General features: G+C 40.2%; 1 protein-coding gene across 1 annotated transcript; it reads left to right on the top strand.

Moving 5' to 3' along the window:
- Positions 1-153: 153 nt before the first annotated feature.
- SLC38A2 (solute carrier family 38, member 2) lies at positions 154-12,215 on the top strand (the record flags this gene model as incomplete). Its single annotated transcript, XM_009878779.1, has 14 exons — positions 154-235; positions 363-478; positions 3,361-3,434; positions 3,532-3,624; positions 3,821-3,902; positions 6,834-6,916; positions 7,883-7,941; positions 8,071-8,220; positions 9,182-9,261; positions 9,361-9,461; positions 9,845-9,969; positions 10,670-10,814; positions 10,934-11,031; positions 11,771-12,215. Coding segments are annotated over 14 exons (1,387 nt in total), but the record flags the coding sequence as incomplete, so codon positions are not given.
- Between the last annotated feature and the right edge of the window lie 14,075 nt (positions 12,216-26,290).

Here is a 26,290-nt window from a genome sequence, read left to right as displayed (position 1 = left end):
CAGGGTGGGGGGAGGGGTGTCCTTGCTTTTTCTGGGGGTCGCTCCGTCGGTTTTTTTCCGTTTCCCCTCTGAGGCGGGTTGGAGACGCCGGGCGGGAAGCGAGCTGTGCCAGCCGCCCCGGGTGGCTGCTTCATGGTGCAATGTTTTTTACAGCCACTATGCGGACATCGATCCGGAAAACCAAAATTTCCTACTCGACTCCAATCTTGGGAAGAAGAAATACGAAACTCAGTATGTAAGTACGCAGTGGTGACGTTTCAAAAAATAAACCCCACAAAACAGTGTTCTTGCCAAGTTTATGTCTTGTTTTAATTCATAAGTTATAACTTTCTATTAATTATTACATATCTCCCTTTTCTCAGCATCCGGGTACTACTTCCTTTGGAATGTCAGTATTTAATCTGAGCAATGCTATTGTGGGTAGTGGCATCCTTGGTCTTTCTTATGCCATGGCTAACACTGGAATTGCTCTTTTTGTGTAAGTATCTTTTGGTTTGTAACAAAAAAAAATCTTACTGCTGTGTAATTAATAATGGAAAAATACTTTATGTGAGAACATGATCTTTACAAACCACCCAGTCATTGCCGTAGGTGCAGAATTACATTTTAGGATTGGTGACTTGAGAGACTGTGATACATTCAGAAGGACTTGCAGAAGTTAAACAAATTCGTTGCAAGTTCTGCAACCCACAAAACATTTTACAGTGAATTTTCCATTACTTAGCTGTAGTTTCTCTGTGAGTAACTGATAGACTTCCCTTGAATATTTCATTATCCAAGTGGAAAAGAGAGGTGCTGCTTAACAGGCCAAAGTCTGTATTAGCTGCTTCTTTCAGAGTTCATTGGCTGAAATTAATGACAACAGAAACTTTTCAATCTGTGGAAGGCATAACTGCACAAAAAGTACAGGATCAAGCTGTAGAAAGAAGAAGAATGTAAGCAGAAGAGGATTATACTATGTATCTCTTGCAAGTCTGGCCATTGTAGCCCGGTCCTGCCAATCAGGGACATGATCTTTTCCTCGACTGTCGTAGCTCTGCCTGTAGAGCAGATGCTTTTACTCAATCCAGGGAACTGGTTTCAGCTACACCTGGAAAAATTTCTGTCTCCCTGCAAGGGAGGGCTGTGGAATAACCAACCTATCTTTATTGGCATATCTGTTGGCAAAAGCTTTCAGATATAAAACAAGACTGTAGTAATGTAACTGGAAGTGGCATGAGGAAATAATTATGTACAGTGCTTGTCAATGCCTTGGGCAAGTACATTTTCCATATATTGAAGGCAATTCAGCTCCTGCAACATGTAATGTCAATAACTGAGTGTGAAAGGGAATCCATGGATATATTTAAAGGAACTTTACCTGGAAATAGGTGAATGTGCAGAATGTTCAAGATCAAGCGAAGAGTAACGTTTAGATCAAAATTTGCCTTACTCTGTTGCCAGATTCCCAGAAAGTTGTAGGTTGGTTTTATTTCCAGGTATTTTGCAGTATATAAGGGTGGTGGTCGAGTTCCCTGAGGAAACTACCAGCGTGTAAAGTTTTGCTTTAGGGAATTGTATTTTAAATATGTGGTGATGTTTTTGGTTTTTGCTAAGACTTTCCCTTACTTAGATGATGGTAAACTGAATGAAAAACTTAGCAGCATGAATTCAGAAGAGATAGATACTTCATCTCTTTGCATATCATTTTCATGCTCTAAAGATGTTCTACAGCACATGTAATTAGCATAATCCATGTTAGAACATCTCAGAGGAGATATTTATGAGGAAAAAATGTTCACAACTGTCAATTTTGGGTGCATTCAGATCAATTTGTGTTAGTACTTATTCGAAGATAAACTAGCTCCTTACCTTTCCGAGCTTGGTGTAGTTTGTGTAGTTCCAAGTCAGGAAAGCAGTCCATCGCTGATGGTACTGAGGATTTATGATTACACCAGTGGCATTACAGACATCCTTTAAGAACTAGGTTACAGATTCAGATCCAGATGCAGTTGATTAAGGCAGTAAATGCCTCGAAGACTGTGTAGAGTCACTCGTGTCAGTGCTGTGACTTGTCACTTATGTCAGCGCTAAATAAATGAATTATATGATCTGGAAGCCAGAAACTGAGTGACCTTCGAGATGCGTTTACTGTTTTAACGAAATGTAAACCTTGCACATGTTGCTGGGCTGTTTTTAGTTGATGACTGAGTTAAATCGTTGTTAATCTCTACCTGTCAGAAATACAGAGATTTATTTGTGTGCATGTGTTGGTGTTGAATTGGCACAGTAACACAAGTTTCCTGGATTCCTTGTGCAGTCTGTGAAGATTTTTTCAGATGTTCTTGTTTCCAGTTCTTTGTTCTATGTTGACTAATTTCTCCTACATTAAAAATGGCACAAAAGGAAATGTAAAGAATACTGCAAGAACTCTAAAAGGAGCTTGCCGGTTTTGAGCAGATGTGCTGATTCTGAGGTTTCCTATAAAGCAGAATGCTTGTATGGGTATACGAAGGGCCAGGGTTCTTTCTGAATATATTGTAATTTTCCACTGTGTTCTTCAGCGGTTGAGAAGTCCCCCCTAGTGTGCCACTCCAGGAAGTGCATTTGTTGTGGAAGAGATGCGTTGAGAGATCTAAATTTTAGATGTTGCAAATGGGCTTCTGGGAATCAGATATAGATTAGGTATAGATCCATGGGGAAGATAAACAAGCCACTTGCAATTCATATGCAAGCTCACATGAAGAGTAACTTCTAAGCAAAGAAAGTTGTTTTGTGTTGTTTTTTTTAAATTACAACATGTATATCCATTTGAAGACACAGCTCTCAATACATCTCAGTTTTCAGTCAGTTCTTTTAAGATATTTGCAATTTCATCTTTACCTTAAAAAGACAACACAGGTTTAAGCTAAAGAGCTGATTTAAGACCAAGATATAATCTTCACTTCATCTACAGTTAGTCACAACTTGATGTTCAATAGATGATTGAAATACCTGTTGAAAGAGGATAGGAAGACAAGACAAATACAGTTTCTTAAAGTGATACAAAACCATTCACAGTGATACTTTGTGAAGTTATATTTATATCAATGTAGCCAATGAGAAGTTCTGACGCTTTTCAGTGTTTATTCCTGTTTAGACTGCATATAAACCGCCTTTAATCCTATGCTAGAACTCCTCCATATGCCTCTGAAATGCATTTTAGTATAAAATCCTTTCTAAACTAGGCACTAATTGGGTTTTCAGAATGCTTTTAGCTGGCCTTAGAATCGACAAGTTTTTCCCAGATAATATTTTAATATGATTAATTTTTATGTTTGATCCACTTTTAGTTAATAAGGTTATAATAAGTATGTTTCCCTGTATGTTTTCCTCCCTCAGGATACTCCTGCTGTTTGTCTCAATATTTTCTTTGTATTCAGTGCATCTCCTCTTGAAGACTGCCAATGAAGGAGGTATGACAAATTACTATTTTGCAAACATACTGTATTTGTTTCATGTGATATCTTTGTGAAACATACCCTTCCAATGGATGGTTTTGTTTTCTTTTAGGATCTTTGTTGTATGAACAGCTGGGAATGAAAGCATTCGGTATGGCTGGAAAACTTGCTGCTTCTGGATCAATTACAATGCAGAACATTGGAGGTGAGGACAAGATCTTAAACTGTCTGTACTGTCAATAGTAATTGTTCCCTACTTATGCTTGGAGACCTTTTTTTTCACACAACATGTGTTCATTAACTGCTTGTGTTCAAGTGAAGTTATGAAACATGTTATGTGATTCTTGCATCTTGTGGCGTATTCTATATTTGTAATGATCTATGATGTTATTCACCTACAGCTATGTCAAGCTACCTCTTCATAGTGAAATATGAGTTACCATTGGTCATCAAGACATTTATGAACATCGAAGAGACCACAGGGTAGGTGTTAGAACTCCTCATCAGAGAAACTATTAGGAGAAACAAATATGGAGACTGTATATATATTTATATGAAGACCACATTCGGTACACCATAGGGTAGCTTCTTACTCAGACAGAGATACAGTAAGTTTGCCCTTCCCCTGAGCGCTCCACTTCATTTAGATCCAGCCTGTCCTGGGAAAAGGGTAGAAAAATACAGGTATTGCATCATATTACAGAAAACTGTTCTCTAAAGAACATCAGGTAAGTGTTAATGTATGTACCAGCCAGTACATACTCTCAGTAAGGAAAGGTAAATGTGGTTATTACTGGGTTTCTGGTGTTTGGGGCTTTTTTTAATTTGTTTGTGCGTGGGGTGTTTTTTTCTTGCTGCATTCAACTGGTCTGGACTGATTAATTTGGTTTTCTAGTATTAATACTGTGGGAAGTTATTAAATATAAGACTAAGGTGCAGTTTTGTAATGAGTGTCTTAAGGGAACAGTTCTCAAAAAGATGTGGGGACTAAAGATTGAACTAAAACGAGAGTTTATATGCCCAAAACAAAAATGGGAGATGCATTGCCATTTAGCCCTGGAGACATCTTGACTCCCTAGTGGCTTTCCTGTGGGCATTAAAAGTGGGTAGCTTGAGTAGGGTTCATTTTATCTAACTGTACCATCTGGAAGCTACGATTTTGAGTTTATTGTTAGTCTTGTCTCTCTTTAATCAGTGGAGAAAGGTGATCCTCTGTAGCAGTCAGTTCAGTGTACCTGGCTTAGACGCCTGTTTTGGGCATCTCCGAAGAACAATTTTACCATATCGCTCTATATTGAGAGGGTGTGTGAAAACAGCTATCTAAAACAAGATGCCTAACTTCAGATGGATAGAGTTAAGTGCTATAAATCTCACTCTTCAGAGTTGTACTTCTGTGCCTTGTCCTGAAGTGTCCCAGTCTTGAGAGGGCTGAGCAGCTCAAGACTCCAACTTACACCTAAGCCTGAGTTCAGAAGGTAGGCATTTTTCTGCCTGTGTTCCCCGAGGGGTTCAAGCCATTTGATGGTGTTCATACAGCTTGCTGATAAATAATTGTCATGACAACAGCGCTAGCCATCTTTTCTTTTTTTTTTTTTCCTTTTTTTTTAGCATACTTGAGGAATGCACCCACCCCATTTACTTAGTGGTGTAATGTCTACAAAGTCTTTGCTGGGAAGGTTCATTTACCTCCTTTGGCTGAATTCAAGTCCTTATTTTCCACTGGAGTAGCCAGTGTTTACAAGGGCCCTTGGAGGCAAGTAATTTTAACTGTCCCATCTTCAGAGAGTAATTCAAAACTGATTACAGTTCAGGAGGGAAAGCTAAAGGCTGTGAATCTCACTGGATACAGCTGCTCTGCAAATATGCAGACAAGATTGAGAAGCGGAGATTTGTATCTGAAGTGTTTTCTTGTTTGCTGGTACTAGGTAGCTGTACACTGATTTAAAGTAAATCTTTTCTCGATGCTCTGGCAATTATGAACCCCATTTAACGTGACTCTCTCCATGCGTTGCTTAGGGGAGTCTGGGTGGCTACCATTGGCATGGATTCCACTCTGGCAACCTGGTGCCTAAAATGTAAGCACTTAACCTGTTCAAATGTCCCAAAATAATGCTTACTGTAGAAGATACTCTGGAATTCTGAGACAGTATTACAAATACTAGCTCCGTTATTAAAATTCATTTAGAAACTTTTAAAATAATCAGCTGTATTTTTAAGCTGTGCAATCCCATTCTTTACTCTTCAGCACAGAAAAACTTTTAAGTCCTTGGTCTGAAAGTACTGATGCCCTCTACGTGGGGCATGCACAACAGCAGCGTGCATTTGTACGACTAACAAATGCAAGGAATCTCTGGGGAAAGAGATGATCAAGTTTTTTTTTGCATTTACTACATAAATCCAGAGCAAGTCTCTTAAAAAAATTATTCCATATTTCAACAACGTGTATAGGCTTGTGATTCAGCAGTTGAATTTGAATGCAAGATTTCCAATCAGGTCATGAGGGTTTTTTTGTTCACCTAAATAATACACAGTCCATTTTAAAATGAATACTGTTAGGATGATACCATAAGAGGATATGAAGTATTAATATTTGGGAATAAATGCTTAGTGTTACTTTAATTGCTTAAAGCATGCAGGATGGTCCTGTAGGACAGATGAAGAGAACAGTTACCGTGCCACAATTAAATACTCAAGGTTAGTTTTTCTGTTAGTTCAGTGAACTTACATTATATTTACATAGATATATCTTTGTTTTTCTGCATTTGAAAGGAAGGTGTTAATCTTGTAACACTCCGAAGTGTTTTGCCAAAAAATAGCTGCTGCGTCTTATGGAACAAGTGGTGAGGTTATCATAGTTTCCCTACTGAAAGCAAGTAAATGTGCCTCCAAGAGACTCCCAGTGTTGTTGGAGTTTTCTCACCCAGTGGGCTTGAGCTACTGCCCTAACTCCAGCCCTCACCTGTTTTTCTTCTAACTCCTGCAGGGCACTCAACAGAATTTTATTGCTGTTGAAGGTGCATCACCACCCTGCTGGGGCCCTGCAATATTCTAATACATCTGGAGAGTTGGGAACCAATGTTTATGCAAATTACTGGGGTTTTTTCATGATTGATCCTAGTTGATATTTTTTTCTGACGAGTCATTACTTTCCTGTCTTCTGACTTCCAGATGCATATTAATTTTAGAAAAGGACACTAAAGGAAAGGCACAATGCAGGTTTGGGGTGAGATGAGAAGGTGGTGTAGGGCTTTAGGTCCTTATAGTAAGTTGAATGCTAGTCATTTGTGACATCAGGTACTAGGGGTTTTTTTTAAGAAGCCATGTGTTGTAGAAGATAAAAATGAAAACTAAACTGCAAATGTTGCAATTTTTAAATACTTCAGTTGCTTACAAATACTACCTTTTTTTCTACAGAGAATGGTACCTCAATGGTGACTATTTAGTGCTGCTGGTGTCTGTTGTCCTCATTCTTCCTCTGTCCTTACTGAAAAATTTAGGTAAGCAGTAGAGCACAATTGAAATAAAAATGCATTGAAAATACTGTGGGAAAACAGGTAGAGAGGATGTTTGAGTCTTGTAAATTTGCAGCTGTCTCCAAACTTGTCTCTTGGGACTAATCAGTATTCAGGTAATTGCTGTCAGTCTGCTTAAAAGATCAAGACAAGTCTCTTAAGTTACAGAAATGTTTATGGAAAATGAAAGAGTAATAGATAGGGTAGATTTAGAACAAGTTTGTGTTTCTGTCACAGAGTTTGACTGGCTTGATGACTTACTTTGGTCAGTAATGAAATGGTATGATATTGTTATATGCTGTAAGAGTCTCAAAGGAATAAGGATACTAGCCTTGGGCGCTTAAATTCTTCGCGATGTAAATAGAAGTCACCTTTTTCATTATAGATCCCAAGCAGTAGCAGAAGGTTCATAGCAGCTGCTTTATCTGAAATGGCTATAATTCAGTGATATGCACATGAGTAAATAAGTTAACACACTATTTGTTCCCATAGTGGAACCTTAATAACAGGGGATCTCAGTATGAATTACTTTATCGAGTTAGTGCTTTCTACAAATAAAGTGAGTCAATAAAAACAGAAGGGAAAGGCTAAGTTATCTCATAGTGCATTCTATTAGAATTAATCCTATAATCGTTCTTAATATCTAATAAACGATTCACATAGTTGTTGGTGTGGGGCCTTTGTTATGGTGGTTTTTTTCTTTTGTAAGTTACAAAGTTTAATATTACAGACTCACTGTATCTGCACGACCCTAATACGTCTCTGAGAACTTTCAGATCTGTGTTGAGATTAGTGGAAAGTCGGTGAATAATTAACTTGTTCTATGTAATGCTAAGAAAATGGCAATCTAAAGAGGTCACTGACAGAATGCATTTTGTCATAATGTTATGACTTGAATGGTGTTTCTATTTATTGGATCTTAGACTTCTTTTTTATCTTTCTCGAAATCAGGGTATTTGGGCTATACCAGTGGCTTTTCCTTACTTTGCATGGTCTTCTTCCTGATTGTTGTAAGTATAATCTTGAATACTTCCAGTGCTTGTAAAACTGCATTTCAAAGTGAAATTAAACCCAGTTTCTGAACAATTTCACGTATTGCATTAGATAAACTAACAATAAATACGTGGCTATGTTTCTAGGTAATTTGGAAGATGTTTCAAATTCCTTGTCTTACGGACAGTGACATTGTGAACATGACATTAATAAATGCAACACTGACACCTTTGGTAGATGAAAACATAACAACTGATGATGTCTGCAAGCCAAAATACTTCATCTTCAATTCACAGGTAACTGACTAAAAATCAGATTAGTTCTAACCCCCTTGCCATGGGCAGAGGTACCTCCCACTGGGCCAGGTTGCTCAAGGCTCCATCCAACCTGGCCTTGAACACTTCTGGGCCTCAAGCGCACGCTGTTGGCTCATGTTGATCTTACCATCCACCAACACGCCCAAATCCTTCTCCCTAGGGCTGCTCTCAATCAACTCGTTGCCCAGCCTGTGCTTGGGATCGCCCCAGCTCAGGTGCAGGACTTTGCACTTGGCCTTGTTGAACTTCGTGAGGTCAGCATAGGCCTGCCTCTCAGCATAGGCCTGCCTCTCGAGCCTCTCAAGGTCCCTCTGGATGACATCACTTCCCTCCAGCGTGTTGACCGCACCACACGGCTTGGTGTCGTTGGCAAACTTGCTGAGGGTGCACTCAATGTCACTGTCCACGTTGCCGAAAAAGATACTAAATAGTACTGGTCCCAGTACTGATCCCTGAGGGACACCACTTGTCACTCGTCTGCACTTGGACACTGAGCCATTGACTGCAACTCTTCGAGTGTGATCTTCCAGCCAGTTCCTTATCCACTGAGTGGTCCATCCATGAAATCTGTGTTTTTCCACCTTGGAGACCAGGATGTTGTGCTGGACACCCAGTTACAGCAGTGAGTCTCCACAGGTGGGCAAGAAGTGTGTGTGACAGCTGTTACCAAGATTGAGCTGTAATGCGGAACATAATTCTGAAGGCAAATATATTCAGCTCAGCATAGACATCAGTGAAATTCGAGAGCATTTGGTACTTCTGGGTCTGGGTTTAAGAAAATAGGAACTTGATTTAATTTTTGCTGAGGTTTCAGTTGTAAAGAATACCAAAAAGTAAACTGATGCCCAAGTCAAAACTCAAAAAACTGCTTATGAATTTCTTAAAACTAAGTTTTCTAATGTGTGTGGAAATACTTAAGAAAGATACTTTTGCTTTTCAGACTGCCTATGCTGTGCCAATCCTAACATTTTCTTTTGTCTGCCATCCTGCAATTCTTCCTATTTATGAAGAACTGAAAAGGTAAATGTTAAATATATGTCTTTAATTGCACTGAACAAACAAAAGTAGTAGAAAACAGTTTGTTCTCATTGCTAATGTTTCTTTTGCTCTTTCTTATAGCCGAAGCCGTAAAAGAATGATGAATGTGTCCTATGTATCTTTTTTTGCCATGTTCCTCATGTATTTATTGGCTGCTCTCTTCGGATACCTGACATTTTATGGTGAATATTGCTGTCTCTGCTTTCTTTTATATGAATCATGTCCTACAAAACCACAATATTATTTTTAAGTTAGAACAAGCAAGCACTTAATATGGGTTCTAAATATACACTGTTTCTTGGGAGAGGTTTAATACTTCTGTAAGTGCACACCCAGTAGGAGATCAGTAGTGGAATTACGCCTGAGGCACAGGATTAAAATTGGATTAAAACAGATTCAGCGTCTCCAGGTTATCCACGTGTAAAATGGAGATGCACTTACAGGAGCTGTTGAGGCTTTCAATTCATATTGTTGTAACTGTAAAATTTGCTTAGGATTTGGAGCAGAAGTGGTTGGCTGAGAAGTATGTCAACTATCTCTAATTAAAAGACTCTTCTCTTTACAGGAAAAGTCGAACCAGAGCTGCTTCATACCTACTCTGCTTATCTGGGTCCTGATGTTCTTCTTCTTATTGTGCGTCTCGCTGTGCTTATGGCTGTAACCCTTACTGTACCTGTAGTTATTTTCCCAGTAAGTATTATTTTTTTAACTCTTACTACCATTTTTTTATTTTATCACCTGTCCTGCTGCAGCAGGTTTGGCACTTTCCATTTATTAATTTATAGGATTTTTCTCATAACTGGAAAAGGAAATTTATTCTAATAAACTTGATGAAATATATCTATACTATTAATTCAAGTAAATTAAATATATCAAATAAATAAATGGACAACATTTGCAAAGAAGTTGATACAAGTACTTTCACTTATATTGTTTCCCTAGTGTGATTTGACTGGGGAGATGGAACAGATTGCCACTTTATAAAAGTACTTGCACTTTTGTATTATCAGATTACAAAAGTCAATGTGAACATAAATTCTCTCCATTTAGGTGTATATTGCTGAGTAGCATCCTTAGATGTTACAAAGATCCCTGGGATTTATATTTGTTCAAGACAGATGTTTTTCCTTGTTTTTTCTCCATTACTGGCTGTGCTTTGAAAATCTAAATCACTGAAAAGAAGCAATAGTGTAGAAAATAAATATTTAAGGAACAAACTCCCAACTTTCATAGCTTTCAACTTTTATTAAAATCTGAAATGTCTGGGAAAATGATACTAAAATTCTTTCAGAAGGAAGGTCTGATTCAGTTGACAGTATATGTCTTCTGCAGTGAAGATTAAATGTCTTTTTTTCTTTTTATTTCCCCTCTCCCCACACTACTTCGAAAGATCCGCAGTTCCATTACTCAGCTGTTGTGGGCAGGGAAGGAGTTTAAATGGTGGCGTCACTGTTCCATTACAGTCGCTCTTCTGGCATTTACCAACTTACTTGTTATCTTTGTCCCTACTATTCGAGACATCTTTGGATTCATTGGTAAGCATTTTCACATCAGTTCAAGTAGTCTTTCAAATCTCAGAAAATGCAGTTCTGATCTAATTAAATTATATTTACCTGTTACTGAATATCTGTTTCTATGGTTTTTTTCAATACAGGTGCATCTGCAGCTGCCATGCTGATCTTTATACTTCCTTCTGCCTTCTACATCAAATTAGTGAAGAAGGAACCAATGAAGTCAGTGCAAAAGATTGGGGTACGCATAGACAAATATGCATGTTACCCTTCCTCACTAATTCACAGCAAGAACTTGAGTTGCTTCATGATGTAAGAATTTTGGAGTCCTGGTGTTCAGTGAATTGGCATTTAATGCTATTTTAGCTCACACGTGGGAGTTGCATGGGTCCTCAGAACTGAGGAGATCCGCCATTGCAAGGCTCAGTTCACTTCAGTGACTTCCTTCACCTCCCAGCCCCAGTTCTTGCTGATAAGAACCAGATTTCAACAGATTCCTCATAAGAGCTATGTTTAAAAAAGTCTTGATTTTCACCTTGAATTTTCCCTGAAGACTTGTTTATTCAATTTACTCCATAAAAGCTGACTCCTACCTATTTGTTTGGGTTGTCCTACCTGATCTTGGTTGGTGCTCTTACTACTGGTCTTGGGCATAGTGATGTGGAATCAAATCTCAGACAGTATATACTGAGTCATAATCGAGTCAGTGCAGTGTCACAGCCTAACTGGTATCAGCAGCTACATTAACTTCCCTCACTTGAGGGTGAGTTCTGCTATGCTGAAAACAAAGGTACTTTTATTTTATTAGAAAAAGGACCCCAAGTATGAAGAAGATACCTAGCTCCTTATTGTTTACTGTGACCTCTGTCTCTTTGGCTTTGTCCTCCTTGAGCAATGGCATTTGTGCCATAAACAGGCATGCCTTCGGGGAGGTAGTAGCAGAATCTGAAATACTTCTTTTATGTTTTCTTTTTTTTCAGGCTGCGTTGTTCTTCCTAAGTGGTATACTTGTGATGACTGGGTGTATGACACTGATTATTCTAGACTGGACCCAGAATGTTGCATCTGATGGCCATTAACTCCTGATTTAAGTCTCTTAATACTCCACTTCAAATGCCAGAATTCACTCAGATACCTACTGAGAATGAAAATGAGCTATTCAGCTTCCTTTCAAACGCAGAGTCTTTGTTGATGGTTCTTCTGATTGTAGAATACCCGAACTCTGTCTTTAAGAAACTGTTCTGCATGATGGAAGTGGATATTGACATCAAACCCACGTGAGTGTCTGGCTGAAGGAAGTGACGACTTTATTCCATTCCAGAGAATGGACAGAACTCTCTGTAGACTTTTATAAAGCCATGTTTGGCTTTCGTCATTGTTACTTGGATATTTTGTTATTTTACTTGAATGTGCCTAATGGAACCATTTGATGTGAGAAATAACTCTTTAATTTACAGCAAAGTGTTTAACTAACCAATGAGAGAGAGAGAGAGAGAGAGAGAAACACTATTATTTTTTGTACCAAAAATTCTTACCGACCTCAAAAGCACTATTTTGACTTTAAGAAACTTTTTTTCTAAAAAGAATGAGAGAATAACATAGAAGAGCTCATAAAAATATTTAATCAGTGTCCTAAATTAAATCTAGTTTGCCTTTCTGTAGAGGCAAAATTAGAAGAAATTTTATTTTAAAAGAATACTTCTAATGACCAAAACAGAAAATTAACCAATTCAAGTCAAATATTCTCCAATTGTAAGTTTGTCCCATGAAAATCACTTAGTTCCAAATAGAGTGAAAGTAATCCTGAAAATCATGTCAACTTACTTAAGTAGCTACAGTTACGTTAGCTCCCAGAAATGGTGTGGAAACCCGAATTTTCAAGCTTTACAAATCCCCACCCTGTTGAATGGGTAGGTTTGAGAAAAACATAGTTCGTCTAGTAATTGTAAAGATGGCATTTACAGTTCCCTTCTTGAGGTACTCAATAGTGCAATTGAGTAAAACAGGGTTTGGGGTTTTTTACTTTCTTTTTTTTATGTATGTTTTTTCCTGTCATGGATATAAACTGAATGGCATTGGAGCATCTAGTGCCATTAATATAAAACTCCCTCCTGGAGTTCTCTTTATTAATAAGGTCCATTGTCAGTTGTAGCAATGTTTGGGGTGGTTTTTTCTGTCCATTCTGTCTTGGAACGCTCTGTAAGAAAAAGAAAAAAGAAGAAGGTCCTTATGTAGTTTACTAGTTGTATAATATTCAAAAACTGTACAGTATTTCTTGAATTACTCATCCGTTATTGGATTTTTGAATTACTTGACTATTCTGTTTCTGAGTCAAATTCACAAAATAACTGCACCAGTATTTCATGCTTGGTACAAACTCTCTTCACATACACAACTGGGATTCCTCTTCCAATTTATCCTATATAGTAGTATTAAAGATAACCTCATAGGCTGGATAGTCATCTCATACTTGTTTGCTTCAGAAATAGGTAAGTTTCTTATGAGCCCTAGCTAGCTAGCTGATGAAACAGGTGCTGTATGGTTGTGATTAGCTGTTTTGTTTCTAGTGCATGTTTACTCTCATTCTTGTCCCAGGGTGAAGAGAAATAACTCTTGTGTAACAGCGTACTTGGCTTGTAGGAGGTTCTCAAACACAACAATATCGGGTACAAAAGCCTAAATAGAGATTATTATCGAAATAATCATGGCAGTGTGGTCAGCTGTCTTCATCTGACATGATGCTTTAAAAATCTGATTTGCAAAGTTCCACGCACTCGTGTCAGAGGGAACAAGTAAGGGCCTGTAATGCATTGATTATAAACAGTGCCTGACACTTCTTCTGCTTCTGTAGAATTAATCAGGAACAAATCTAACTGATAGTAACTGTCTGACAGATAACACCAATCTCTGCCCAGCCATTTAAAAATCTATGAAAAAAATTTTGCAGATACTTTGTATTGATACTTCTGCATGACTGTAAGTACTGGTCACTAAGTCCTTAGCGTAAAACTGTAATGAGAAGTTAGATTCCTCTTGTGCTGTTTGTGTTATTAGTTCGGTGGTACTCAACTGGCAATTAACGATCCTGGAGTCAGCACTGATGAACGCTCCTTAGGTACTTCTCTGCCTCAGGTACTGTACATCCAGGGCGAAGTGTCCCACGTTACCTGATCCCCACAGAAGTGCTGAGCGTGTGCCTCCTCAGTACTTTGGCAGCTTTTCTTCCTCCACAGACGTAGAAAGGTGGAAGAGATTTAAAACGTTGTCTACCTTTAAGCAATTTGTAGCACATAATGGATGAAGCTCTTCCCTTGCCAGCATTTAAAAAGTAGTCCTGGAAGGGGAAGGGAGGTGTAAATGAGAAGTTACTACACAGTCCTTCTCGGCAGCCAGAGAGGAGGAAAACTTTTACCTTGACGCCTCATATTGCATCATACACGTCACTTAATTCTCTGAATGTAGCAATTTCCAGATTTTACATTATGTGTTCTATTATTTGATGACTGACTCTTCACCTGCAACAGTTGAGTTCCACTTGGCTGGGTTGATATCCAACATGTGATTTATTTAATTATCATTTTTTTCCAAACCTGTCTGCTTAAAGTTACCTACGTTACAAACCACCTGAAAGAGCAGCTTCAGTATTAAACCACTGTTTTGTCACATCAGTTAGATATAACTGTCTTCCATATTTCAGTCATAAATGTAACATGTTATTTATAAAACATTAATCCATTAAAACTAAACCTATTTTTCAATATTTATGATAGTCTATGTACATAAATTGTATGTGTGTATATACTGTAAGTATAGTGTATATAATGTGGGTTTGGAATCTGGGATTTATGTATATATTCCTCTCTCATTACTGACCGTTACATCATTTCAAGGAGTTGTTCATGCTATACATCTGTATAACAACCGTCAAAGGAAAGAGTCTTTTACAACAAAATGTAATGCTTGCAAAAATGGAAGAACTGTGTTACGCCTAAGGTGTGTAAAAAAACCGCTAGGATTGTATTTATTACAAATGTATATGTTGCAATAAACACAGGAATCACTTGGGTCCATAAAAAGCATTATTCAGGTTCATGTATACTTTTCCTCTAAAATTTACCATGGATGTTACGATTCCCTGAATGCAGCAACTTAACAACTTTTACGATCTTAACATAGACGTTAGGTTACCAAATTCAGGCATCCTACGGTACATCCGTGTACATATGTAAATACCCACTGTATCGTTAGAGGCCAACAGTCTAACTACAGTTGTTGGCAGGGAGTGCAACACAGTTTCAATGAAACATTGTATGTTTGTTTTAACTGAAATAAATAAATAAATAGATAATCCTAAACAATGTTGTGGTGATTTTTGGGGGGCGAGGCAAGTGAAGGATTTTCTTTAAAGACAATATTAGAATTATATCTTTAATCTCATGCATGTTTAATTTACTTATGAGGACTTCTCAGGAAGGGGGACAGGGGGGAATAAAAAATAGCATACAGCTACGTCCACAATTTTTGACACTACCAGAGTAAACAGAACCTGTCTGGGCATTAAAGAAAATGAGAGATTAAATCCTATGAGGAGCCTGTATTGTGTCATTTCATTGCGGTGCAGGCATATCTGGAGACTAAACTCAATGTGTTAGATCTTACGTAAGTGTAATAAATGAGCGAATCTTGCCAAAATCCTGTGCGATTCTGGAACAATCTCCAGGAGAAGAGTAGCTGCTGCTGTAAAAATTTTCAAAACCAGTGCATCTGTTTCACTTGTATTGCAGCAATTGGACACAAATGAAGTGTAGCGTATCAGGTCTTTGTTCTGCAGAGATCTGTATTGAGTCATACGAAACTTTGTCTTTTCCAAATATTAGGAAGTGGGTGTGAGAGACACTGGAAGTGTAACCCGGTGTGTTTTGTGTATAACAAAAAAATATTTTAAATATTTCAAGTACCCTGAAATTAGGAAATACCTCAATTAAGTTTGCTTTAATTACATGATCACATGGTATTTTTTGCTGGAACCCTCACTGAGTAAGCTATTCATTATGTTACTTTGGGTCATGTTTTCTGCATGTTCATATTGTTTATGTACTTGCTCAAAGCCCATCCTGATGTGGGATGAATGTCCCCATTTCTCTCTAATTCTCATTTTAATGTCGTCTTTGTGAAACACAAATGATTATTCATTTTCACAGTGTTGCAGGCCTGGAAGAAGGTGTTAATCAGTCAATATCTCTGGGGACCTGAAGTGTGGAGAGGCAGTGCTGTGAAGCAGCCGTGCCCTTGACTCTAGTTTCATGCCCTGCGCTTGCGTATTTTGCGTTGTGGCATTTGCTTATATCCATCCAAAATGGGTTTTGAGAACCCTAAGCATCAAGTCAGCCACTTGGGAAGAGCAATCGTGTCTGGAAATGTCTGCTTGTTCTTGTGACTTGCCTACCATTGTACACGAATTTCGTACCACTAGAGAAGCATTTTCCCTAGAACGCCTCTTGACTAGTGGAAAAACTAAGCCCACCTCCCTGCAGTCAGGATTTTCCATCAATTCAAACAATGCTAAGTAGTCTTTTCTGCACGCTTCTGGTTCCTCCCAAGAGCTGGCTCACCCTGTGTGACTTATAAGATGGTGTAATAAAAACGAAACAAATTGTGCTGTATCACGGTGTCTAAAATCCTGTGGTTTGAACCTCTTTGCTCTCCAGAAGAGGGATAAACTGTCACTTATCCACAGTGCTGACATTCGGGAATCTCTGGGGTCCTGTGCAGATGAGAGGTGGTATCTTTACTTTCTTCTGCTTCCCCTGAAATTTGCCTTTCTTCCAGCCTGGCCTTGCCAAATCTGCACTGTCCCATGACCAGGTACCTCACCCTCCAGGGTTCGTGCAGCAGCTGGATCGCATCGGGTCATGCCCTGAGGACCACCCCATGGCTCAGTTCATGGTACCTCTTTGTAGGGCAGCACAGTTCCCCTTCAGTCCGTGCTTCTCCTTTTTGGGAGAAACAGAGCAAAGAGCGGCCAGTATATGCCCAAATTTCAGAGCCATAAGGAGCTGAAATGTCACGAGTTAGCCCCTAGTCTGCTCCTCCTGGTCTCCTCATGATCTCCAGTCTAACTACAAGCCTTATTTTCCTGTTCTGTGGCCACCTCTCCAGCAGTCCCACATGGACTCCTTTGGTGGCCTGGAGAAGCATACTTTTGCACACAGTTCAAGCACCTCAGCCTTTGGCTGAGAGCAAAGCACTGCTGTAAAGAACGGGAGGGGCAACTTTTGCCAGGAAAAATGATTCATTATCTTACTGCAGGAAAACATGCTCTTTTCCCTGATTTTATTCTCAGATGGGCTAAATCATTTCAGCCAATTGTTTTTCCACACAGATGCACAAAAACACCATCCTGCACCAGTCCCCTTGTAATGGAAAATGTCAGAAGAAACATCCGAAGCTAGGTAATGTTTAAAAGAGCAAAAATGTATTCCAGTAAGAAAACAGTCAGGTAGTTCCACTAACAAGTGGCATCATCAATCATATTTGAATATGTTATTTAAATTCTAAGTAAGTGCTATTTTTTATTGTCATTATTATTTACATCTGTTAAAAGGGTGGATCAAAAGGTTTTTCAGTTGCAAAACGTTAAGCTAGTAGTTAATGCATGTTGAAGGTACTAACAATAACATAGAATTCACTATGGGTCTTGAAAAGGAAGTGTAGCTTCTATAACTAGAATTTTTGTGATCTTTAAAAATCTTTTTTAGATCATCTCCAAACAGTCCAGATGATTGCAGCAAAATTAAGTGGAGCCAAGTGAGGTGCCACAGGTATTCCCCAATGCTCAGGGGTTGCTGGGCTGGGGCTAACACGGTCGACCATGCATCTGCTTTTTGTTAAAATAAACACCAGTTCATGAACAGCCAATATTGCTCCTTCCTGCTCCCTCAAGTAAAATTATTTAATGCACTGGTAAAGCATATCTCGAGGCTGGAGCCTAGGACACTACACAGAACAGACAGACAGACATTTAGCTGTCATTAGATGTGGTGTTGGCTGGGAGCTGCACCCCCCGAAACACCTCACCCTGCCTGTGGCAATGTCACTTGGAGGCCCCGCTCAAACCCCCACCAAGGACTTGGACGATAAATAAAACCTTAAAGGGCAGGAGCTTCCACTGTGGCCAGGACACGGGCAGCTTGCCCCAGTGCAACAGCTGAGGAGAAAAAAATCATAGAATGGCCTGGTCTGGAAGGGACCTTAGAGATCATCTAGTCCCGTCATGGGCAGGGACGCCTCTCAACTAGACCAGGCAACACATGGGGACAGAGGGGTCGGAAAGGTCTAGGGAGAGCCACAGCTTTGTGGAAACGTGGAGAGCAGCCACAGAAAGCACCAACAGAGTTTTGCTCCATGTCTATCTGCAAAGGGCAGCAACCAGAAGAGAGACCTTCAGCAAACAGGTCTGAAAATCGGCATGGCTGAAATATTTGCATTGCTTTTTTGGCACAATTGGGAGTGGAGGAAGGGGAGATATGACACACACACATCAGCTGTTAAACCGCTGCTCTGCAGCGGGCTCCAGATGAAAATGGCATGTGAGGGATGGATTTTGCCGGAGGACAAGAGAGAGAAAGTTCCTAGGAACAGCAGCCACAGGAAACCGAGCTGTCACAAGGAGCCGTCGAAGAGTTACCAGAGGCCAGCACTGGGTGCAGGTACTTCCTGCTGAGGAGCAGAGCCAGGAGCAGCAGCCTGCTGTGTACACCGCCCGCCCGCAGAGACTGAGCCAAAATCTCTTGACTGCAGGAAATGATGAAATCTGCCCTAACACCGACCAGCCACCCTTGGGGCTGCCACAGCCTCCAGCCATCGCCCAGCTCGGACGGGAGGAACGTTTCTTGGTTGTGTGGGATTTGGGCACTTGCTCTCTTCCCAAAGATCAGATGGGTCTTTTTCCTTACTGCAAAGACGGTATTTCTGAGAGTGAATCAGATTTAGGTTCTTCTATTCAGATTATTAAAACCACATGTGTCCCAAGAAATGTTTTGAAGAAAATGAGTCACACTTGATGTGATGTTGACGGTTTGGGACGGCGCTGTGTGTGTCGGTGTCTGTGTGCACACATAGGGAATGGAGGGGCTACAAGGGCTCTTCTAATCTACTTGAATTTACCTGGAAAGACAATAAAAAGTCAAACAGGGAAGGAAAGTCTACAAGACCCTATTCTAGAAAGACAAGACCCAATGTTGAATCCCATAACTGCATTATTTTCCTTGGTCCCAGAAAGGTCCAAGATTATCCAAATTCCTCTTGCATATTGTACCTTTGAAGGCTGTACTTACTTTGGTAGGTACAGCAAGCTGGCCTTTAATCTCCATTTCTTCTGCAAGTGCATTCATTTCAAGTATGCCATATTTCACACATCTGGCTCCTTCAGATATGAAACAGTCGATTTCAACCACAAATTGATTATAAAGTGTAAATGCCGCAGCCTTTCCCTTCCCAGGACCCAGCCCCAAGTTCTGCAGTGAGTTCCTTCAAACTACCATAGAAAACACAAGCCATTGCACCAGCCAGGTTGCACTTACATATGAGCTGTGTTTCAAAACTGAGCCTGTAGTTTAATGTAAAACAAATGGTTTGGGGTTTTTTGGTGCTGAAGATTTCTAGCCACCATGGTAGGTCAAATGCAGCACTTCACTACTGCCGCACCTAACAGAGCCAGATTCCATCTTGTGGTTAAATTTCTCAATCCATTTAAGCAATCAGTATCCTGGATCAGCACACTGCTTATCTCCAAGTCCCAAGGGAGAAGTCCTATGATGGTTATTATGTCTGAGTGTGGCTAACTGCCACAAGATCCATCTGCAAATTTCAGATTGGCAGGGAATATCAGTTCTTTCCCAAATTTTCTAGCAGCAATTTGACCAAAACGAAACCTCTGAAGTATTTCCTTTCTTAATTGCATACGGATAAGCATGGGAAAGAACCAGATCCTGTCTTTGTCTCATCCAGAAACTCTGGAAAACCATTAACCCCTTCTGAAAAAAAGCGACAACTACTTGGAATAACTACTTTGGTTGACTTCTTATAAATATAGGGAAAACTTAAACACATAGAACCTACAGTAGTTTTACAGATTATTTTGTTTCTGTCACTTCCTCTATCTGCGTTGAGTTGCCCACGTGATTCAGGCTTTTCCTTTGCTGAAGTGACTGGATATGGTGCTTTCCCTGTCTGTGCAGGGTGATTTATTATACAAAGTCCAATGACGCAGAGCTAAAACTGCGGAAGTTCCCCTGCAAGATCTTTCCTGCTTTCATATCTTACACTCTTCTTCAGACTAATGCATTGGAGCTTTCCCATTTCCCCTCCACCACAGACATCCAAACTCTTTCACTTTGCAGATTTTCATAAGGTTTCGCAAACTTTTTAGCACTTGTTTTTTTCCCCAAAATGAATGTCTTCACTTCTGATTTGCTTTGCAGAGTTTCCCATATGATCTTCTCAGACTGTAAAGAAGAACTGATTTCAAAGAGGAAGTACATAGGTCTTTTTCACCTAGTCTAGCAGACTCACCACTGTATTTTACAAAGATCTGAAAGGGGGGGAATTTTTGAAAGACTCAGTGATAAATATTACAATATTATGGCAGTGAGTATGACAGCGAACTGATGCATTAATGTTACTACTATTCGTCTGCGACACTGGAGCGGGCAACTGAAAACACAGCTGTGCAAATTTTTCTCTGCATCCTAGAGCTGCAGCTTGGCCATGCTTACCTACAACCCTGCACACTGATCTGCAGACCTTCAGGGTTTGTGGTTTTTCCCTTTAGCCAGTGTTATGTCCATGAGCCTCCTCACCCCGTAGCTCCTCAAAAGATGCCACAAGGATGGGCAAGCCAATGAAACTGACTGAGCTGCCCAAAAAGAGAAAGGCATCCAAGACAAAAAAATCAAGTGTGTGCTAACAAAAGGGATGCTTCATCAAGGTCCCTGCCTCACGGTGCCTGAAGAGTGGGAGTGAGAGCAGCCAGCAGCCAGTTATCCCGCACAGGGAAAGGAGCCACCACCGTTGGCCAAGTGCCCATGACAATGGGCCCCTCAGGTCTTCTTCTCGCTCTCCCCACTGTCCTTGCGAGTAGTTCAGTGTCACCGAGGGCTCCTGCAGGCATGAGTGAAGACATAGGCAAAGACTGCATTTTTGGAGTTGGCAGTGGGCATCACCGAAGCCACAAGCCACTGTTGAAAAAAGCAAGCCAGAAGAAACACAGCAGGAAAAAGAGGACAAGAACAAAAAAGGAGAATAATTTTCATGATTGTGAAGAAAAGAGAAAGTAAACCCACTGATGAATGAGGAGGGAGGTGAGAAGAGTGTGTAAAACATCCAAAATTCCAAAGTGATTTCATGGTTGGTTAATTCCCTTCTTGTTTTCCCTGAACAAGAAGGGAGGAAGGACTGTGTGGAAATAACCCTGGGCAAGGTACACATATGTGTGAAGAACTGAACATCAGCCAGCCCAACCCATAAACAGTTCAATTAATAAATATTCATAACAATTTTAAATTATTTTGAAATCATGTGAAAGAAAGGTTGGAGAGAATTGTGTGTGTTGACAGTCTCCAAGGGAAACTCAAGTCATTACTTAAGTCTTGTTACTTAGTGCCCACAAAGCTATCTTCTATCCCACCGGCACATTAACATAAGTAATAAAATGAATCACTGTAAGACAGAACCCTTTTCTGACTGTGAGCAATTACTAGCATTTATATGCTCTGTAAAATCAAGGAGATAGCTTATCCAAGCAGCATGGAGGTCCAGATCACCATCTGAACACAGATTTTTAGAGTGGATAACCATTTGAAACAAATCAAAAAGGAATAAATACTTCTTTTTTCAGACGTTGCTTATTTCTGCCTCTTGGACAAAGAAACATGAACCTTTTCCTATCCGTATTTTCAAGCTGACAATGAGCAAAGGAAACAAAGGAGCACAGACTCCTGGCACAGCAAAGCATCCCAGGGCAGCCGAGAAGTGGGTCAGCAGCCCCGGACCACGCAAGCAGACAGCGCGGCCCCACAACAGCCCCTACAGTCAAATTGCTGGTAGATCGTTCCTCCCTCTTCTAAAGTGCCACAGAACAAATACACAGGCGCGTGTGTGCCCCTCTCCAGAAAAATGTTCTCTCTTGTTATGGCAAGCTTTTGTGGTGATGAGTTTTGATGCTACAAATACGAGATGTAAAGCTTACTCATTCCCCAGGGAAATGGTCCACAGCCTAGAGGGACCCAGAGATTCTCACTCCATACCAAAATGTACCAGCAGTGCCGTACACTTTTCTACTCACAGTCAGTTACAATTTTCTGAATTACGAGGATCGTGTAAAAATTGCAAAGTCACAAACAAGATTCTGACCTTCAGTTAGTAACTTCGCTTCCTAAAAGTAAATCAACAGAAAATGGTAGATTTGATGCAATTTTCTAGGAGCCGGAGAGGAAGGAAAAGAGAGTAAGTATTTTCTTCTGGCCAAGAGATTGATGGCGATATTCACATTTGAAGGAGGAATTTGCCTTGACTCATAGGAAATATCTTTGTTCTCAGGGATTTAAAAACAGCCTTTGTGGAACAAAATAGATGGCCTGAACTATGCCCCTGTTTTGAGGAAGGATAACTTTGCATTTTCATTTTTCTTTATAGTTGGCTGCACCAAAGGCAGATGACAGTGGTGAATTTTTTTAAAGAGCACAGTAACGCAGAAATTGAAAAATGTTTAGATTTTGAATAATTAATTTGTGTTATGTCGCTGTTGTCAAGCTGTTTGTTTATCTAGAAGACACAAAAATGGATGAATTCTTTGCTCTGAAGAGATTTCAGTCTTAAAAATGATGATGTCATGTCATGTTAGTACTAGTTGTCACATATTTACCCCAGCTCACAAAGTTAACAAGGATTAATTGAGGCAATAACAGAAAGAGAGCTGCAAATCCCTTCCAAAACTCCAGTGAAAAAGCTTGTTCATCTTCTAATCAACTTTTCTATGCAGAAGAGTGACTTGTTAAAACCATGTTTAAACCTGACAGCATCTGTATTACACTACTAGAATTGCTTTTTTAAGTTTTTTTTGCTAGAATATAAGCATTCTTACTCCAGGCACAATGATAGTGCTGGGTAGGACCAGCAGCACTTGAAAGAGCACAAGAACTTAAAGACTTGGGACTCTGAGGATCCAAATTAAATATATGTTTAAGCAGTTTGAATGGTCCTGCTAACACTTATTTTAAGGTAGTTTTGGATTCAAGCCTAAAATACATTATTTTCGTACTCAAGTCCTCCTAGACGGAATTAATTTGAAAACAGAAAAAAAGAACATGGAGCTCAAACTCTGCATTGAAACAAGCAAATAGCTCGGGCACATGCTGAGAAAGGCAACAGGGAAAAGCCCTGCAGCATGAGAAGTGTTAACCCAACTCCCAGCCCTGCTGCTGATACCTAATCCTATTACAAATTGTGCCTGGATCTTTACCAAAACCATTCTTGTGATATTTTCCATTTCAAGACAGAAATGCCTGCATTGTGTTTCACAGCATTGGGCATGGCACCTGGAAGAAAAGTCACAGTGGTGGCGTGGTTAGGCAGGCCAACGGTGGTAAAAAAATTTATGCTTCTGGGACGCATTTACGAGGTACTTGTCCTTTGAAGAAGCCATCTTTTTTTTTTTTTTGGCTCCTCAATTCAGGAGAGACAGAGACCTACTGGACAGAGTCCAAGGAAGAGCTACGAGGATGATCAAGGGACTTGAACATCTCTCCTGTGAAGAGAGACTGAGAGAACTGGGGCTGTTCAGCCTTGAAAGGAGACGGCTGAGAGGGGACCTTATTAACGTATAGAAATATCTGAGGGGTGGGTGTCAAGGGGAAGGAGACAATCTCTTCTCAGTGGTGCCCAGTAATAGAACAAGGAATAATGAGTTTAAGTTAGAACATAGGAAGTTCCATCTCAACATAAGGAGAAATTTCTTTCCTGTGAGAGTGACAGAGCACTGGCACAGGCTGCCCAGAGAGGTTGTGGAGTCTCCTTCTCTGGAGACTTTCAAAACCCACCTGGACACGTTCCTGTGTGGCTGCCCTAGGGGATCCTGCTCTGGCAGGGGGGGTTGGACTAGATGATCTCTAGAGGTCCCTTCCAACCCCTAACATTCTATGATTCTACGATTCTGTGATTCTACGATTCTATGATTCTATGGTCTTTTCAGTTTTACGGGCTCTTACAGATACTCCCAGCCATTGCTCCAGCTGTACCAGTCAAGGAGTTTTTCACAGATGCCCTTTAATGGTGAACACCTAGAGGTACTGCTCAGATAATGGACCTGAAGGTATTTCAGGAAAGACATGGTGGCTTTTGGAAGGAGACTTCTCAGCAGGGGCATTAGCAAGATGAAGAGAACCTCCTCAGCATGGCTGCTGTGTGAATATCTTCTATAAACACTGGTGTCACCCTGCAGCCACCGCCACGTTGCGCAGGGGGCCTGCACACAAAATGGCCACCGAGCAGGAGGGCAGTGGCCACGCTGTGGGCACCGGGGCTCCCCGCAGCCCCTCGCATAGGTTGGCAAAGCCACCGTTATCCATTGGGTGAGGTCATACAACAGCACACAGGACAATATTGCTGTGTTTCCTTCCTGCTCACTAATTACAGGCCAATTCCATACCTCGGAGAAAATGAGGACAATTCCTGCCTGATGCTGTAAGGAACCAAGTTATGAAAAAGCAACTGTATTTCCTTTAAATTCACTTTATAATCTCCTCTTGCTACAAACATTTTTTCATTCTGCTGTGATATAAGACCTTTTAACATTATATTCTTCCTTTTAATTTTCCTGTGTAGGAGGCACTGTCCTGACGCACTATATTAATCCTTAAAGAGGATCAAAGGAAAAAAGACAAAAATATTCAAATTTTGGAGTCATCTGAATCCTCTTGAGGATGATTTTCTAGTTTTCTACTTCCTGTAAGAATTTGATTTTGCAAATGAAGCTGACATATGCAAACTCTGATCGCATCTTGCTATTAGTTTTATATTTAGACTTGTGAGCATGATTTAGATTTAGCTTGGGATTATCAGAACTTCAGCTGCTCATTTCTTTAACTGTGAGCTCTGAAAAAAAGCTCTGCAAGGAAAGAATACCTGAGGACAACTCCACGATAGATCAACAAGAGCATTATATGTCATAACTTATTTCTCTTAAAGATAAAGCACTTCCCACTTCTCTGAAAGGTGTACACATACCTCCCGGAACACCAAAAAGGAAAAGAGACAAAGCTATACATCACAAAACAACTGCTACCAAAACCAACGTGGAAAACAGAAATAAACTAAAGAGTTTCCAGTTTGGACATCAGAAAACTAACACTGAAATATTTTTATGCTTCTTAAACAGGACTGCAGGAAAACTGCAGTGTAGCAGAGGAATATACGTTCTCCAAAAACTCCATAATAAAACCTGGAGTGTCACATAAGAATTTTTTACTTATTTTTACAAATAAGAATTTTTTACTTCCTTCCATGGACTTTGTCACAAGAACCTATTACCTCCTCATGCTGTAAAATCACAGAATCACAGAATGGTGGAGATTGGAAGGGACCTCTGGAGATCACCTAGTCCAATCCTCCTGCCAAGAGCAGGTTCACCTGGGGCAGGTTGCACAGAGTAGCCTCCAGGCAGGTTTTGAATGTCACCAGAGATGGAGTCTCCACCACCTCTCTGGGCAGCCTGTTCCTCCTCATGTTTAGATGGATCATTACAAGAGGCAGTTGCCTCTTGTCCTGTCACTGGGCACCACTGAAAAAAGGACTGGCCCTGTCCTCCTGACACCCACTGATAAGATCCCTCCTCAGTCTTCTCGACTAAGAAGCCCCAAGTCCTTCAGCCTTTCCTCGTAAGAGAGATGTTCTAGCCCCCTAATGTCTTTGTAGCCTTTTGCTGTACCCTCTACAGCAGTTCCCTGTCCGTCTTGAACCCAGGGAGCCCAGAACTGGACACAGAACTCCAGATGCAGCCTCACCAGGGCAGAATAGGGAGGGAGGGTGACCTGTTGTATCCAATGAATATTTGTATCAAAAGACACAACATTACTTTAGCTAAATAGACATAGGAACATAAACAAGACAAGTTTTATAGGCAGAGATTATGTATTTTATTAGATTAAATGGTCTAATTTAAAAAAAAGAATTAAAAGCTTGCAGGAGCACAATCTCTTGTGCAAGCCTGATATAGAAGCAGCAAATTTAAGTTTGTTATGAAACCAAGTGTCATTGCACATCGTAATTCGCTCCTTTCCCACTCTCATATCAGGCAGGCAATGCATCACCCCTCCTCACACTTCAGGGTTGTATTGGGTTTTCCTGGCCGGATTTCAGTGGCCGGAGGGCTTTAGAGGTGGCTTCTGCAAGAAGCTGCTAGAAGCTTCCCGAGTTTGATAGAGCCAATGCCAGCCGGCTCCGAA

This window comes from Apaloderma vittatum, unplaced genomic scaffold, assembly GCF_000703405.1.
Source record: "Apaloderma vittatum isolate BGI_N311 unplaced genomic scaffold, ASM70340v1 scaffold311, whole genome shotgun sequence".
NCBI classification, from domain to species: Eukaryota; Metazoa; Chordata; class Aves; order Trogoniformes; family Trogonidae; genus Apaloderma; species Apaloderma vittatum.
Note: the sequence above shows the minus strand (reverse complement) of the source record. Positions and strands in the feature narration are given on the sequence as shown.